Here is a 17751-nt window from a genome sequence, read left to right on the forward strand (position 1 = left end):
ATCTAGTAGTGATGTGACATTTTCTAACAGTGACTTAGCCCTGGCCAAGGCTTAAACCAGGACTACAACTACTGCTCATTGTTACAATCAAATTATGCTTTTTTAATTAGATTTGTTATTATAACAATTGTTTTGTCCATGAAATGTCAAAAAAAAAATCAACATTTTACTATAATATGAAAGAAAAGGGAGCACTGGTATTAAATATGAATTATCAAAGTAGATCGTTTTTAAATTTCTGCCAGTCAGCTAAGTCAATTCACAACTTCCCTCTGTTTTGTTTCGCTGTGAATAAATATCCTTTTGGCTTTGGAGTGTTGGCTCATCGAACAAAAACAACGTTTTGGGCTCTGGGAGCATGTGAGGTTCTTTTGCCCTTTTATTGCGATGCATATTAATGATGACAATCACCAATGCAGCTCATGTTCAGCAAATTACATATGCAAACCGACATAGCCCAACTGGAGGGTCAAGATGGAAACATCCACTGAGTCATACTAAAAGCATTCCTCATTCTAGTAATTAATTCAGTGAATTATGATCTTTTTTATTATTATTTTGAATTATTACCCCAGCTGGCTGCCTCAGATTCCACTATTTACACAACTGCAATCAGCTTTTGTTCAAGTACCCGCCTGCCTGACTGCCTGTCCCACAAGTGCTCCCTCTCCTCTAAAAGCAGCCCCACCCAGTCCCAGCCCCCACACCTCCCTGAGCAGGAAATCCTTTGAACATTTGTAGCCCATTGATCCTGTGGGAGCAGTTGTGTTTACTATTATGCCATCTGTATGACCATATTACAGTTTCAGGTGGTGCCTGAGGATACCAATCAAACCTGCTGCCACAACACACCCCTCTTGAAGCATCCTGGCAACAAACCACACACAGCCTCTCATGGGAGCAGTGAAAAAAAAATTTAAAAAGAAGAGGGGAGACAAATCAGGCCAGGAATCATACCTTTTCTACATGGGTAAACAAGAATGCATCCACTTATCGATCTTAAAGTGCCTCATTAGATGCTGCATGAGGCATGGCCTAATATTTTCCCAACTCAAAATGCATGATGAATAGTGCATAGTATGTGCAGTGCTTTTATTATTGCGTGAATTTAATTCACGCCACCTACTTTTCCGTATCAATAATGTATGTCTTGTTACGCTGTAAACAACAGAAAATATTAACAAGTAGGTATTTCCATTTGTTCGCCACATGGTTTTTGTAGCTTTCATCTCTGGTAATTGCCGCGGTAAGGCTGATACTTTTATATTAGTTGGGCAAAGAGTCGTGTATGCTGTTGTGCACTCATAATGACAGAACTGACCTTCTAACCCTTCATTGTGAAACAGAGCGAGCAGCGTTCCCCATTCCAATGAGCCAAACAGCCTGGTTGGTATTAAGAGGGCATGACGGTTTCAACTTGTGTCCTGCTTCAGGTTTTGATTCTAGGGGGGTCGTAAAGCCTCTGCTGGCTATATAGAGCGGAGAGCAGCGGGAGGAATACATGGAATGCAGATAATACATACAAAGGATTATGTACCTGCTTGCACATCAAGTCTGTGTGATTTCACGTTTAATACCCCTGGACCGACGTTCACTTTGATGGAGGACCGTGAAAAGCTGGAGATTAGCATTATATGCAAAAAATTCACCTACATTCAAAATGCATTTTATCTTTTGTCAACGCAAGGTCACCATTAGTGTTATACTTCTTTTTTGTTGTTGTCTAAAGACACATAAAAGATAAAACTGTCACAACGAGCCACATCTGATTCTTTTGTTTGTGCCTTTTGTTTCTATGAGATGAGATAACCGCTCTTAGTTGATGTAATTCAGTATATGTCACAGTCATCTTGGTTACAAAGGACCTTTAAGGCATAATAATTTCATTAGCGGTGGCTATTACATTTTCTTCTTCCATCATGGCATGAGGAGAAGCTATACATCAAGCTAAGTGCTTTTAACCATCCACCCTACGGTTGCAGTGCTTCCCACCCAACCTCACTCTGTTTCTTGTCCTGTGCGGTACATCCCAAACAAGCGCATAAAAAAGCCCTGCAGATCTGTCAGATAGTGAGATGTACTGGCAGCAGCGAGACATCCCGCTTCACAAAAAAAAAAAAAAAAAAAAAACCCCTGTCAATAAGCAAAAATGTGCCAACACCTCTTCTGCTACTGAAAGGTGTTCAAAATATGAGCAATGTGGCCTGGAGAGCTCATGAACAAAGGTCTCCATGGGAATGTTGTGCACAGACTATCCCCCTTCAAGCAAAGTGAGTCAACACACTGTTCAGAAAGATCTCCAAAGCCATGTGCTGCTTCTGCTTCACGGCCAGACAAAAACAAGGTTTCGGGGTGAAGGCTTCCCTTGAAGTCCAAAAAATGATTTAAAACTGAACAAAAACACCGGGCTTGTCTGTAGGTTGCTTCGTCATTCAGTCCTGATATATAGAGAAGGCTGCTGACTTTCACCATCTAATGTCAAACATACACGATATCTTTGTCAAATACATTTTGTGTTACATATTCTAACTAGCCCTAACCCTACTGGCCTCTTACACATCAGCGTGTCTGCTGCCCAGTATGCACCAATCTAAACTGTTGTTTGCATAACATGATCCAGGAAGACAATTCAGAAAAGGTGTTGTGAAATATGTAGTCTTTACAATACTGCAGTAGCATGACAGCTGGTGTGGAAGCAATAAAATTATGAAATATGCACAATGTAAAAAAGATAATAACCTGTGAACCTGTCTTTTATCCTCTTCAATATACAGTGGGGCAAAAGTATTTAGTCAGCCACCGATTGTGCAAGTTCCCCCACTTAAAATGATGACAGAGGTCAGTAATTTGTACCAGAGGTACACTTCAACTGTGAGAGACAGAATGTGAAAAAAAAATCCATGAATTCACATGGTAGGATTTGTAAAGAATTTATTCGTAAATCAGGGTGGAAAATAAGTATTTGGTCACCTCAAACAAGGAAAATCCCTGGCTCTCACAGACCTGTAACGTCTTCTGTAAGAAGCTTTTCTGTCCCCCACTCGTTACCTGTATGAATGGCACCTGTTTGACCTCATCATCTGTATAAAAGACACCTGTCCACAGCCTCAACCAGTCAGACTCCAAACGCCGCCATGGCCAAGACCAAAGAGCTTTCGAAGGACACCAGGAAAAGAATTGTAGACCTGCACCAGACTGGGAAGAGTGAATCTACAATAGGCAAGCAGCTTGGTGTGAAAAAATCAACTGTGGGAGCAATCATCAGAAAATGGAAGACATACAAGACCACTGATAATCTCCCTCGATCTGGGGCTCCACGCAAGATCTCATCCCGTGGGGTCAAAATGATCATGAGAACAGTGAGCAAAGATCCCAGAACCACACGGGGGGACCTGGTGAATGACCTGCAGAGAGCTGGGACCAAAGTAACAAAGGTCACCATCAGTAACACACTACAACGGCAGGGAATCAAATCCCGCAGTGCCAGACGTGTTCCGCTGCTGAAGCCAGTGCATGTCCAGGCCCGTCTGAAGTTTGCCAGAGAGCACATGGATGATACAGCAGAGGATTGGGAGAATGTCATGTGGTCAGATGAAACCAAAGTAGAACTTTTTGGTATAAACTCAACTTGTCGTGTTTGGAGGAAGAAGAATACTGAGTTGCATCCCAAGAACACCATACCTACTGTGAAGCATGGGGGTGGAAACATCATGCTATGGGGCTGTTTTTCTGCCAAGGGGACAGGACGACTGATCCGTGTTAAGGACAGAATGAATGGGGCCAAGTATCGTGAGATTTTGAGCCAAAACCTCCTTCCATCAGTGAGAACTTTGAAGATGAAACGAGGCTGGGTCTTCCAACATGACAATGATCCAAAACACACCGCCCGGGCAACAAAGGAGTGGCTCCGTAAGAAGCATTTGAAAGTCCTGGAGTGGCCTAGCCAGTCTCCAGACCTCAACCCCATAGAAAATCTGTGGCGGGAGTTGAAAGTCCATGTTGCTCGGCGACAGCCCCAAAACATCACTGCTCTTGAGAAGATCTGCATGGAGGAATGGGCCAAAATACCAGCTACTGTGTGTGCAAACCTGGTAAAGACCTATAGTAAACATTTGACCTCTGTTATTGCCAACAAAGGTTATGTTACAAAGTATTGAGTTGTATTTTTGTTATTGACCAAATACTTATTTTCCACCCTGATTTACGAATAAATTCTTTACAAATCCTACCATGTGAATTCATGGATTTTTTTTTCACATTCTGTCTCTCACAGTTGAAGTGTACCTCTGGTGCAAATTACTGACCTCTGTCATCATTTTAAGTGGGGGAACTTGCACAATCGGTGGCTGACTAAATACTTTTTTGCCCCACTGTATAGTAACTTCTACTCCAATTATATATATACACTGTATGTATGGTTAGCACTGTTGCCGCACAGCAAGAAGGTCCTGAGTTCAATTCCAACATCAGGTCGGGGTCTTTCTGTGTGGAGTTTGCATGTTCTCCCCGTGTTTGCGTGGGTTCCCTCGGGCACTCCAGCTTCCTCCCACCATCCAAAGACATGCAGCTTGTGGGGATAGGTTAATTGGATAATCCAAATTGTCACTAGGTGTGAATGTGCGAATGAATGTGAGTGCGAATGGTTGTCTGTCCCTGTGTGTTGGCCCTGCGACAGACTGGCGACATGTCCAGGGTGTACCCCGCCTCTCGCCCTATGACAGCTGGGATAGGCTCCAGCGCCCCCCGTGACCCTGAAAAGGATAAGCGGAAGCGAATGGATGGATGGATGTATGTATAAAGAATACCCATGCAGGCAGTGATTACTTCTTAACGCTCAGTACTTGCATTGGTCCCAATGAACAAGTATCAGTAAGGCTATTAGGTGGCTTGAACTTTTGATGGCACCATCTTCTCCAATGGACCAATATGCAAATGATCTATCTAATATGGTCCTAAAGCCAATATATTTTGACTTTTGACTGAGCAGGAAATGGGAAATTACTCATACACTATATGGACAAAAATACTGGGCTCCCTTCACACTACACCTGCAGAAGCTGCTCAGCCGTGGAAACCCATGCCACGAAGCTCGCAGTTTCTGATGTTAATGCCAGAAGAAGTCAGCAGAGCGCTGGTGCCTTTTACGCGCCATGTGGCTCAGCACCACTTTGTGCCTGAGTTGCTGTGGTTCCTAAATGCTTCCATTTAGCAGTGATACCACTTAATATCTATGGGGGGAAGAGATTTCACAAACTGACTTGTTGGTGGCATCTTATTACAGTACAATCGTTGAATTCAGTGAGCTCTTTCGAATGACTCAATCTTATAAATGATTGTAGAGGCAGACTGCATGGCCAGGTGCTTGATTTTATACACCCGTGGCTATGAGGCTAAAAACACAAAACAATTAAAAGATTAAGTGCAGCCCAATGCTTTTGTGCATGTAGTGTCTCTTTGGTGAATCCTTTCCTTTCTGTAATACGCCAACATCAGCAAAGGGTGTTGACAAGTATATAAAGAACTATTATTTGTGCTAAACACCTGCTGGTATTGTTACTATGAGCATCGACGTATGTTGATGTATTTGGGCTAAAGCACTTCTAAGCTTCGTAAAGGCTGACAAAAAGAAAAGGCCTTTACTGTCTTCAGTTGTTGGTAATATAAAGAACATGCATATTAGGCGATGTAATGACCTGTGACGAAAAAATGCATTACACAAGAGACATCACAAAAAGAAATATAGCCATTCAACCATGATATCTATACAAATGCTGCCCCAAGGAGAAAGGTAACAAAGTTGTCCAATTATTAGAAACCCACTGGGAAATATTGTAGTCTGAACCAATACGCCTGTAAAAACAAACTCTGGCTGTGATGTTGTCTTGGTTTAGCGCATCCATAGGTGGTGGCTCTGTTTATAAATCAGCATGCTCTGGCAAGTCCTTCACAAGTAGATAATCAAACCTGAGATTTTCATGAAAAGGGAGTCGAAAATCCATTCAGCTTCAACTAAAACATCCCAAACCTACATTCTTAGCTTTTATTTTCAGCTCTCAATTTTTTATTTATTTTCTTTTATAAATGTTTTTGCTGTTTGACCCTGAACATTTAAATGAGATCTTGGCATCATTATAAGAGGAAATGATGTATTATCTCTTCTATAGCGTCTACTTGTATGATGGAGGGCAGGAATGGCAGGGTAATGGTTTCTGGCATCTTCATTATTCAAAATTACACACTTCAAAGCTCATTTAGCAACATCCCCATTCTATAGGCTAGCCTGCAATAGCAGTAATGCAATTTTTTATGTGACAAGGGCCAGTGTTAACAAGCTAATAGGGAGTTTACTATTAAATATCCCTGCTGTTTTCCATTGTTACCACTTTACAGCAAAGCCACAGTAAAATTAAAAGTGATACATGCAGAGAATTTAGCATTTAGAGGATAAGTCAAGTCAATTATATGTATTTAAACTGTACCAGTGGGATATTTAATGCTTTGAAATTCTCTCCAGGAACACAAAGCTACTTGACCTCTTAAGTCGTCCCATTAGAAAATTAAGTACTGCATCCAATTACCAGACAAGCATCTCTTCACCTTCCTCGTAAGGTCTGGCAGCAGAACAGCCAAATACTTAACAGCAAAGCAGAGCATTTTATCACGAAGCATCTAACACATCAACAAGTCACGCATCAGCCAAAGCATCGCTTGAGGGGTAGCTGCCACGCAAAAACCCACCACTTGACTCCTATGAATAAAAATTGAAGCTGAATGTCAGGAAACATTGCTGCAATTGCAGATGCATTAACAAAAAAAACAGTTTTGAGTAACATACTGTAATCTGGTGTGAGGATTACAGTTTTTCTAACTTTTTCCAGGCAGCTGCACATTAGGAGATGCATGCCCAGGGGTCCAAATACAAGTCTCAACTGGAACACATACTATGAAAGGTCTCAACTTTAGAAGGGAAATCACAAGCTCCTCATTTCATGGACTGATTTATGTTTTAGGATTTCCCTTTATTCTATTTTATTTTTTTATAATTCAGCATATAATTTCAGTAAACAGTTTGAAATGTTTATCTTTCATGTTTAGCTAATTACTTCAGTTTGTCTAATTACTTTTCTAGTGTTAAACTATTTCAGGTTTCAGCTTGCTTATTGTAGTGGCAGCCTCGATGTGTATTTGACAAATCAGAGTAACATTAAAAGGATTTCTGGATCTTTGTGCACTGGAACTTTTCTCATCAAGCATACATTAGTTCTCAGGCAATGCAAAGCCAAACTTAGCTGCAGTTCTCGATATCAGTCCACATAAGGATGTGGTTACGCTGATACCATTCAAAAATCTAATTGGTTAACTCTTCTAAGAGGTGCCGTTTGAGTTGCTGTTGCCTGTCCAGTGTTGCTACACCTCTGCAAACTGCTTTTCAACCCTATTTCATACGAGATCCTCTGTTCAAGCTGGTTCTGACTTAATCAGTGTTGTATCTGTTATCTACTCCACATATGCAGGTGGAAAGGAGGGAAGGTCCCAGAACAGTGCCAGGATGGTTGCCGAGTAGCCTACTAACATTACTATGAAATATAATCATATTAACATTAACATTAGCTCGCAATGCTGTCTCAGAATGACATAACACAATGATACTTTTTTGGATGAACAAATCTGGATACTGGTATCTGCTTGTGCTGCTGCTTTGCTAAATTGGAAGTATTTATTCGTTGGGCATGAAAAACATGTTAGCATCGCATGTATGTTTTTACTTTTACTATCACCCATCTCTTACTGGGTCACCTAGTCACCTACTTCTGCGTTTAGTTGTGCTTTGCTTGTGGCTATCCTCCGCCTTCTTCAGCATGTAAGGACAGTGTGCACCTTGTAGACCTATGCTGCCTCCTTCAGCTCTAGAAGAATTGCAGCCTTGGTATGTGTACTGCCTGTGGTACCTACAGTAGCTTATGGTAACATCTCCTAATATGGTTGTTCCATATCCGCGGTAATACTGGTATATATATTTTATATTATATAAAAACATCTTATTGCTATAGCTATGTGTTTATGTTTCATAGTGTGCACAACAAGGAGAAAAGCCCGGGCATGTCTGAGAGCGAGAGGGATGTGTCCGCTGCTGTTGAGCAACATCATCGAACAGAGCACAGTGCTTTCCAAAAACTGTGCGAAAATGATCAGGTTGAACGTGGAAACAACAAACCTGTTTCACCACTCCAGGCAAAAACACATCATCAAAGGCAAACCAGTCTATAAAGGAGGGGAGCGACCCAAAACTAAACAAATAACTCCACCGAGTGTCACCGGAGCACTCATTGTACTGCTTCAGTGACACTACATGAGTCTGCTCCACTGCTCTTCCTGTGAGAGGAAAAGCAATCACTGGATTGAAATTACTGATGCATTGACACGGTGGAAAAGCAGCTGGTTCAAAAGGTCAACCTAAGATTATTATATGACACTATTGTACAGGTCCTGATGAGTTACAAGGTTAAATTACTTTAGTCATTGTTAAACAAGAGTATTAAGAGGTTATTTTATACTTTTACTGTAAATTTCCAGAGAAACACTACCTAGGCTACATTTGACTCATGCTGTGTCACTGGATGTTGTTGCTATATTGCTGCTGCTGCTGGCACCTTGTTTTAGTAAATTCACAGTTTGAATTGGGCAGTTAATAACAGGATCCCACTGCAAAAGAAGGATGGAAAACATCCTTATTAAACATTTACAACATTTTTCCCTATCTCATCAGAAGTATTTTTCATGAAATATCGTGATATAAGTTTGAGCCTGTATCAGCCACCACTAACCCCTACGAAATAGTGCGAGCCGAAATCCTCCAAAGAAGATCTTTACAGAGATACTGACCATTTTTAAGAACAACCTGAAAATTCTTTCATTTAAAGAGTAAGGTACTCATCTTAGAAGCATGTGGTACACTTTTATAAAAGGTTCATGGTAGTCATCAGTGTATTGACTCATTAGTACTCAGAAAGATCTGCCAGTCGTTTTAATTTTCCTGTTGTTTGATATTAAACACTGTCAGAATGATGGGCTTTTAATTCCAATCACAGACAGCCTGTTGCTATCCTCTGTGAAAGGAAGTCGTCCCTGAATGGGAACTCCTGTCTCCTCACAAGTTCAGCCATAGCAGCATGTAATCAAAGATAGCTTCAGGCACTGCAGACTGCTGCTGCAGTCTATGAAGGGAGGATGGTGGACATCAGCACAACACAAAGAAACAGCTTTTAAGATGGCGAGAATGTGAATACTGAGGTCAAACGCAGACAAAACCTCCCTGTTGAGTCCCAAGGGTGGAACGTAACCGGGAGCAGTGCAATGTTTCATGACTGGAAAACTGCTAAACAGCATCGGAATGAATAGAGTAACTTCTCAGTATTGCAAAAGAGCTTTGGAGCCAACAGAGGGTGATTCAGAAATGAATGGGAAGACAAAACTCTGTGTCGTTTTATTAGTGGCCCGAGGCTTGGAATGAATGTTTCACCTTCAGCACAAAAGCTGTGTCAACCTGTCTGGCTCCCTTGAACTGCAGACAAAGAAAAAATATAGGTTTGATATAACAGAAGCCTTCTATCTTGCTCAGTGTCTCTTGTATATATATAAAGAAGCAATGAGGTTTTATGAGAGTGCAGGCATAAATATCAGAGGTCCTTCACTGACCCCCTTTTAAGGGCAGGAGGGACATCCTGCTACTGGTAGCACCCATGTGGTGAGACTCTGCTGTCAGTGGTGCTGTGGCTTTGTCTTTCTTTTACCTACAGGATAAATTTGAATAAGGAAAAAGTAGCCCATTAAATGTAATCTACAAAAAAACAAAGGACACATAAGCAGCCACCATGTGGCTTCCCATATATATGTGTTCCTTTGTGGTATTCCTAAAACCGAGGTCAGCTCATTAACATCACAGTTAATGGGAGAGGGGGTGCCACTCAAAGAATTCATTAAAACAGAGCAATAACGCTAATAGAGGATTTGAACAAAGATCCAGGCCCTGTTAAAGATGGGTGTGGCCACAGGCTTTTCAAATGGAGGGGAGACGCTTCCCCCCAGTCAGGTTGCACATGTGAAGCGCCGGGACCGACAGCAGCAACTCTGTGCCCTCTCTGAGGGGTGTGTGCTGTTCCATATTAATGACAAAGACAGCAGCGGGAGCAAGAAGTTGCTATCATACACTCATTTGTTTAAAAAGAGCCAGCGTCACAATACAGTCAGTGGGAGACCACAGGAATCCAGTGAAAGCTGAGGGATGCGTCAATGACAAAAGACTGAAACAACCTCACTTTTAGTCCCCGACCCAAGGACCAATCTCAGGGTGCCGCTCCTCGTTCACCAAAAACAAGAGTGGCTTCGTGCACATCAATGGGGGCTTTCCTGCATAAATAAGGAAGAAGCACCACTGCATTGCACAGTTATCGCTCGCTCATGTTGTTAAGTCTTCCTATATAACTGAAATAATGGAACTGCGGTGCCTCTTCTCAGATAACAAATAAACCATTATTTAAACGACAGTGACAAAGAAGAGAAAAGGGGGGAAATGAGACATTAATCTGACTGGTAAAGTATCATAAAGACTCCTCTCACTTTATTTCACTCAGTATAAGCATGCGAGTTGTAAAGCGGAATGTATAAAAAGTCAATAAAGTGCTAAATTTAAACAATTTTCTGAACCTGGGCAGTTAATTGGAACAAGAAATGGACAACTGAAAAGGCAATTTTGGCTGAGATTATAAAAATGGAATATATTGCACACTCAGGCTCTGAAAGTAGGGCAAGCCAATCACCAAAGTGTAATTAAGATTCACTTGCTGCTGTTTTACTGATAATCCCTTGTGTAAAACTGTCACAGGCGAACAAAAGACCTTTTTCCTCATTGAATCATTGCCTGAGAGTGATTACTTCTGCCACCCAAGTCCTTTCATTTTCTCAAGGCAAAGCCACTCATACATCTCCCAGCTTGGCCAGTCCAGCAGAGAGGGAATTGCTCTCTCTGACATGTAGGAAGCTCAGCATGTTCACGCACTCGCCCATATTTCTCGACGCTGTCGCGCTACATCTAATCTGAAGGTGAAGTTTGGTTTGGCAATGACATTTTAGAAGGAATTAAAAGTATTGCAAAAATCTTTAAGTGAATAATAGGACTGCAATTTGAAAAAGTTATTATTAAGCTTAGAGACGGGAACAAGCTGTTCTTGCGGCAACTGTACACACAAACAGGAATCATAAAAAAAAACACCCCCCTTCCTCCCCGCACTCCTCCACCTGTTCAGTGTCCTGCTGGGGGCCGAGAGAAACCAGAGTGTGGTTGGAGTGCGCCTCTGTGTGTGTGTGTACCGCTGCAACCCTCTGTGTGAGGGGAGCAGAGCAGACAAAGAACAAAAAGAAATTAGTATTACACTGTTTCTATCGAACTGCACAACATTAGAACTTCAAACAGCCGAGCTCTTTTTTGCACCGCTGAGCACTAAAGCTCTCGGTGTACTGTATGTGTGCAGGCTCAATGCACCACGCCATATGGTACGGATGCACATTTGTCATAAGCATCGTTTCTCTGGGGAAAAGCTAATGCACCGGCCTGGTTTCTTAGAAACTGTAACATCCGAAGCCTCTTTTTTTTTCTTCCTCTCACAGAAGTAGAGCAGGTTAATGATCGCCTTTTATATGAGCTTTCCTAGTTTACGATTTGCAATGAAACCCTGCTCTTTGCTCTTTCGTGACACATCAAAGACTCTTAACGGCTTTAATTTCATCGTAACCCCGGGTTATTTTAAGTTTCACGCAAAACTTCCATCTTTATTTTTTAGTTATTTTGGAATTTAAATCGTCGTTTAAAAAGTTGTGACTGCTTATTCCAGCGAGATCCTCACATCCCCGCTATAAAGGCCTGCTGCCAGGGGCGCTGTTAGGAATTCTGCACCCCCCGTTGGGAAGTGACACTGGCCTCTCCACCATAATGCGGCTCTAATTTACAGTATGACCTCGCCTGTCTAAACGGCCCTCTCTTGTTTGAGGAGCCCTTTTGTTTTGTTTTTTTTCCCCTTCTCTCCATCAGCAGCAGCAGCTCTGCCTGCTGCTCAAACTTCCACTTCTTATTCTGACAGAGACCCGAGGAGCACATGATGCACACAAACAAGCGCACAGAAACCTAAGTCTCTTGTGTGAACATCTGTCTCTTTCTTATATCTCACTTGCTTTGTGCTTCTTGGGTGAGTAATAGCATCTGCTTCACTTTATACTCAATAAAATGGTCTTTTTCATCCGAAACACAGGAGCACTAACTGTGTGATACCAGAAAAGATTCCACTTCACACTTTGGCTCCACACATATGACTGAGAGTCCTTTTGAGAGACATTATGAGACACCAAATACGGGTTAAGCATCCAGCAGGATAATAACTTATAGATATCTCTTTTGGGACTATTTGAAGCATTCCTATTATAATAAGTGAGATATCTTATGGATGAATGGAAGGTTTGCTCCCTTTATTGGCTTAAGATGTTGCCAGTCAGATTACTCCTATTTGATGGACCAAATTAGGCATTTAAATTTAGCAGATTGTCTTCCTTTCCCATGCATTTGCTCTACTTTGATTACAGAATGGGATTATGTTCTCTACATTTGCAAAAACGTGGCCATTTCCAGATTTTGATCAACAAATGCCTCAGCCACTCGAAGAGATTAGGCCTCAAATTGACAGCAAGTGAAGTGCAGATGCGGGATTTCTATTCAAAGCCATGATTCGCTTGAGTTGTCGTCCTTCCCTTCAATGCATCTGAATTTTGCATGAAGGAATACAATACTTTCCAAGTCACAAAGAAATCTCTTTTCAAAGGAGAAACTACCACAAGCAGTCTTCAAACATCGAGAGGAAGCCGCCTATAAACAAGATGAGACGTGCACAAGCGCCCAAATGAACACTTGTACAAAATCTTACGCGTAACTCAAACATACAATTAAAGCTGCTTTCTTTTTTTTTCTTTCCTCAGGAATTAACATCAAAACGTTCAGGAGACAAGTCCTGACGCAACCTAGTTAGAGATGAAAGAAAGGAGAGTGAACCCATCTCCGGTGAAATTGGGTGACCCCTTCACCCCCTCACCCATCCCTCAACAGATTAGTCCATTAGCAAAAAAAAAAAAAAAAAAAAAGGGGGGAGAGCCCCACTTGCCTGACAAGTAATACCAGCTGTGGCACGGAGCACTGTCTGTCTGTTCAGGAGGGGAGGTGAGGAGGGTGGCGGCGGTGGTGGTGGGGGAAGGGTGGAGACAAGGCGGTGAACAAAAAACAGATGCATCTTTCTGGAATATTTGTTCCAGGACTAATTCAGGACTCTCTCTCTCTTCCCCCCCTTCTGTTGTGTCTGGTAGCAGCCATGGCTCGGCCTTCAGCGAAGCAAACATAATAAAACACAGGCTTGTTTTTTCATTACAAGTATTGATGCAATTTTTATTGCAAATCCAAAACTCAATAAACACCTTCAGGCAGATTCTGCTCACACTGAGCAAATTGGCAAAAGAAAACCGGACAAGTTTCGCTTCACCTTTTGCCCTCTCTCCTTCTCGCCAACTGTGGTCTGAGCAAACACACATGTTTTCACCATCACTTGAGGCCACATGTGTAAATACGCAGAAGCGTGGACAACCGTAAAGTCTGCCCTCATTACCCACTCAGAGCACTCTCCTCCAGTGCTCTGAGCACACGGCACTGCAGCGGCACGGCCGTGTAAAAACCCTTTAAAAAGCCCATTCGTTTCCTCTCAAACAAACCACCTGAGCTTGACTGATAGGTGCTGTATGGTGATAATTTACGACAACAGGCGCCACCGTTGTGTGACGAGGTGAAGGGGAGCAGGGTGATATGAGCCACTCCGCCCCTTTCCTACCCAAGGAAGCACTTGAAAGCCTATGGATTTGCCTATGGCCTGGCTGAGTGACACCAACACATGGCGCTGCTACCTGTTGGCGTGACAGAGGAGACTGTATGGAAATCTACAAGCACACTACATACCACGCCCAACATCAAGAGCACGTTCTCAAAAAAAGACTCATTCTTTGTCATGGTTTCATCACCTTGAGGGAGAGAATAGCGAAATCATGAAAATCCAGCTTAAAAAAAAACACTGAAAGCACAACAGCTGCACTGAAATCACACAGAAAGTTCCAAATTTCTCTGCTAAAACTTAATCACTTGTGCAAGCCATTACAACTGCCCACATCCCAGTGTAATTACTAGAAGGAGCCTGTCAGAAGTGCTTCCCTCCACCTAACAGACAGTCCATAATTAAAATAAATCATACAGGATGTGAGCCAGCATCATTCTGCTCAGCAGCCCTGTTAACAGAGCACACACACAGGCACATAAAAGAATGAGACATGGTGGTGGTTATGACATCATGGCTTGAGCACATGTTAACACTGGGTGAGGATGACCACCTCACAATGGGCAGTTTATAGAGAAGAAAAGTCACTTTTAAAGACATGATCTGCATGCAGAGGACAGTTTTACCTCGAGGTGAGGAGTTTTAGGAAACTACTTAGTAATTTTTTTTTTTAAACAGATTACATACTTAAGTTGTTCAGAATTTAACACAATGGAGAGAGGAGGTCACGAAGTTTGTGGCTTATAGGAAGCCCATTTAGTTTCTTTTCTTAGGGTAGGTGTTAGTAGCCTGGTGAATCACATGCTACTACATAAAACTGTACTGCAGGCTACTAACTTATAACTACGAAACACCCACATTCCCGTTTCCTTCTCTCCCCGGGAATGTGATCGATAAGCCCGGGCTGAAGTTTTGGAGGCACCTGCGTGCTGCAGGTACGGGACTTTCCCCTCGTACCTGCGGCTTCCAGCGCCACAGCCGCCCGCTCGGTGAGACAATAGCTTACCTTGGCTGAGAAGCGCGATGAGGAGGAGGGCAGACGCGTAGCCGGCGGACAACAAGTGCATCCTTGCGAGTTTCACAGATCCTCAGTGGGCTCTTCCAGAGGTTTGTTTAAAAAACAAACACACAGTTTGGTTTGAGTTTTTTTCTTTTGCGTGTTTTTTTGGTGGATTGATTTAAATCGTCCTCGGGAGCCTGGTGCTGCACAGCCGCAGTTTCACTTCTTTTTGGCTCTTGTTCCAGCGTGGCATGTGCTCGCCAACTCGCGCTCGCGTCAGTTCTGGTGGAACAGGTAATTGTGAGGGGCTCGCGGACGAGCGCGAGGGCGGGGGATACTGTCTGCAGCTCCGCCCCAGAGCTACCCCCCCCAATCCCTTCTCCCTCTTTCCACCCACTCCACCTTCCCCTCCTGAGCCAACCACCCTCCCACCACCACTTCCTCCCTTCCCCTCCAGCAACATCCTCCCTCCCCTCCTCCTCTGCCTCCTCCTCCTTCACCTCCTCCCACACACAAGTGCACCCCACCCCAGCTCTTTCTTTAAGACCCCCCTCATGTCTCCCCTTGCACCCCCCCCACCCCTCACCCTCCTTCTCTCATCTGAAACTCCTATTTCCCTCAAACCCTCCCACCCATTCTCTCTCTTTCCAACAGTCACCACCATCCTGACTGCACACACTCACACTCACGCACACACACACACACACACACACACACACAAAGGGAACCCTTCAGTCAAGCAGCACCTCAGACTTTTTCAAAAAGTACACAAACACCCACCTGCATTTTAAACTCACCCAGCTTTCAACTTATGTATTATTTAGCAGTTTATTAGGAGTGGGCTGTTTTCTCAGCGAATCAATCAATCAACCAGCTGGTTTATCAAACATGAGAAATGCCAAGGTGACATTTTCACTTCTTCTAGTTTTGGTCCAATCAATGGATCCAAAACAGTTTACGGTGAATCAAAAGCTTAATAGGGAAAAAGATGGGGACCGGGGAAAGCTGAACTTTTCTGCTTTTAAACGACTGATCTGTCGCCCGATACTAGCAAATTAGTTTAATTTTGATACTCGCCCATTTATTTTAGCTGTCACTTATCACAAAAATAATCATTAGAAAAAGTTTTTTAATGTTTTCATCGTTCTGGATAAACTGGACAAGCACATTCCTCTTGTCAAAAATATAACCTGCCATTATTAGATATGCAAAGCTGCTTTTTTAGATCATTTTCTGTTGTTTGATTTTATTTTTAATTGACAGCAGTGACATTTGACGAGCTTATCACAGCGAGGACTCTGAATGCTCATGGCAGCTTGAATGTACAGCCATCACATTACTGCCTCCAAGTAAGATATCCATAAGAAATGCACTAAGAGTCTGCGATGATGGAAAATGCCAGAATCTCAAAGTTGCACTTTAACAGAGTGCTTGAGTACTTGTTACTTTCTCCCGTTTGCTGCATCCAACATGAACTTTCACACACTTAGAGATGCACACGCACACATGCTGAGGTATATTTTCAATCAGCCCCCGCCTTAGACTTGTTTCATGCAGAAAACACCACAGAGCGTCACACAGCTTTGTGCCTCACAGGCAAAAAAACACCTCCCCAAAAAAAGCAGAAGATTTATGAGGAAGCAGCCTATAGGATGTGCATCCAAGGTTAATTATAATGAGGATGTTCCATTCCTTTCCATCCATACATAATTAAGCCTTAATTAATTATACAGTCCTTTTGTCATCTGTTAAATTTTCAATAATTTCATAGATCTCAATGAATGGCAATGCCGGCATGATGAATATCCATTTAATGGCTATATAACACTTAGAATTAATGTAAGAGCTTCAGATTGCTTTTTACTTCCCATCGCTGGCAGTCGAATCCTGCTCTGTGTCGTGTTAGCAGTCGTCTGCATTCACTTGCATAGCGTGTCGTGGTTTCCGTGTGATGACAAATAGGACGTGATTATAGATGAGGGTTGTTTTCTGTGTAAGTGCAACGCTCTAAAACTGATATAACAATGGCAGTTCCAGCGAGTCCATTTCAGAAGCAGGTAAAAATAACACGAGAGCATGTGAAATGTCATTAAAACCACACTCGCTGCAAATAAAATGATTTACTGCTGTGCTGTAACTGCATGATCATGCTCGTCTGATCGCAAAATGTGTGTGTATGTGTGTGCCCAGTGTGTGTTGGGTTAACAGGAATCTACTGGGGGTGAAGAAGTAAGTATTCCTCACCCTGGGTGCGAAATTCATGTAGGTCTGTGATGGCTTGTGCAAATGGAGTGAGGGCACAGGCTGTGAAAACCTAATGCAATTTGATTAGAAGTTAACCGCAAAGCAATATTTTTCCTGCCTCAGTGCGCCGAGAGAAGGGGGGAAAAAAAAATAAGAGAGAGAGAACTATTTGCTTTTTTCTGTGTGACTGAAAGTGAATGAGACTGACTGATGACCAAGCCTGGAGCGTTGTGTTCAATTACAAACAATAACATGTTGGTCATAATTAGGATTTCAGGTGAGGCTGCTCAAGGACTAAACAGTGGAAGAAAACTTGTGCGAACGCTGTGCTAAAACTTCACGTCATGCTTTTTCCTTTTCGGCGGAATAAATGCAGCTGAAGCTCAGGTTGATTTTGTATTCACAGGAGAGCATTTTCAGTCAGTCCCCATGACTGGAGAAAGAGATTACACACAGAATAATGAATTACAATATATCATGTCATACTGGAGGAACTGTACCAGCTCCTGCTGTCTTTTATTTGATGAAAGAATGAGCGCTCCTATTTTGACATCTTGTGAGACATCTTGTGACACAGCTCCTGCTATGAGCATG

At 42.6% G+C, this 17751-nt stretch overlaps 1 protein-coding gene across 2 annotated transcripts in view; it reads right to left on the reverse strand.

Annotated features, from left to right (window-relative positions):
• LOC146503479 (CD166 antigen homolog) overlaps positions 1-15229 on the reverse strand; it is a 53188-nt gene extending 37959 nt beyond the window's left edge. For both annotated transcript variants that reach the window (XM_085130368.1, XM_085130367.1), the window contains exon 1: positions 14920-15229. In XM_085130368.1, the coding sequence (XP_084986494.1) occupies positions 14920-14980 (61 nt within the window). In that variant the 5' untranslated portion in view covers positions 14981-15229. The remainder of the gene's footprint in view (positions 1-14919) is intronic.
• Positions 15230-17751: the final 2522 nt, after the last annotated feature.

This window comes from Neolamprologus multifasciatus, chromosome 14 (genome assembly GCF_963576455.1).
Source record: "Neolamprologus multifasciatus chromosome 14, fNeoMul1.2, whole genome shotgun sequence".
Taxonomy (NCBI): domain Eukaryota; kingdom Metazoa; phylum Chordata; class Actinopteri; order Cichliformes; family Cichlidae; genus Neolamprologus; species Neolamprologus multifasciatus.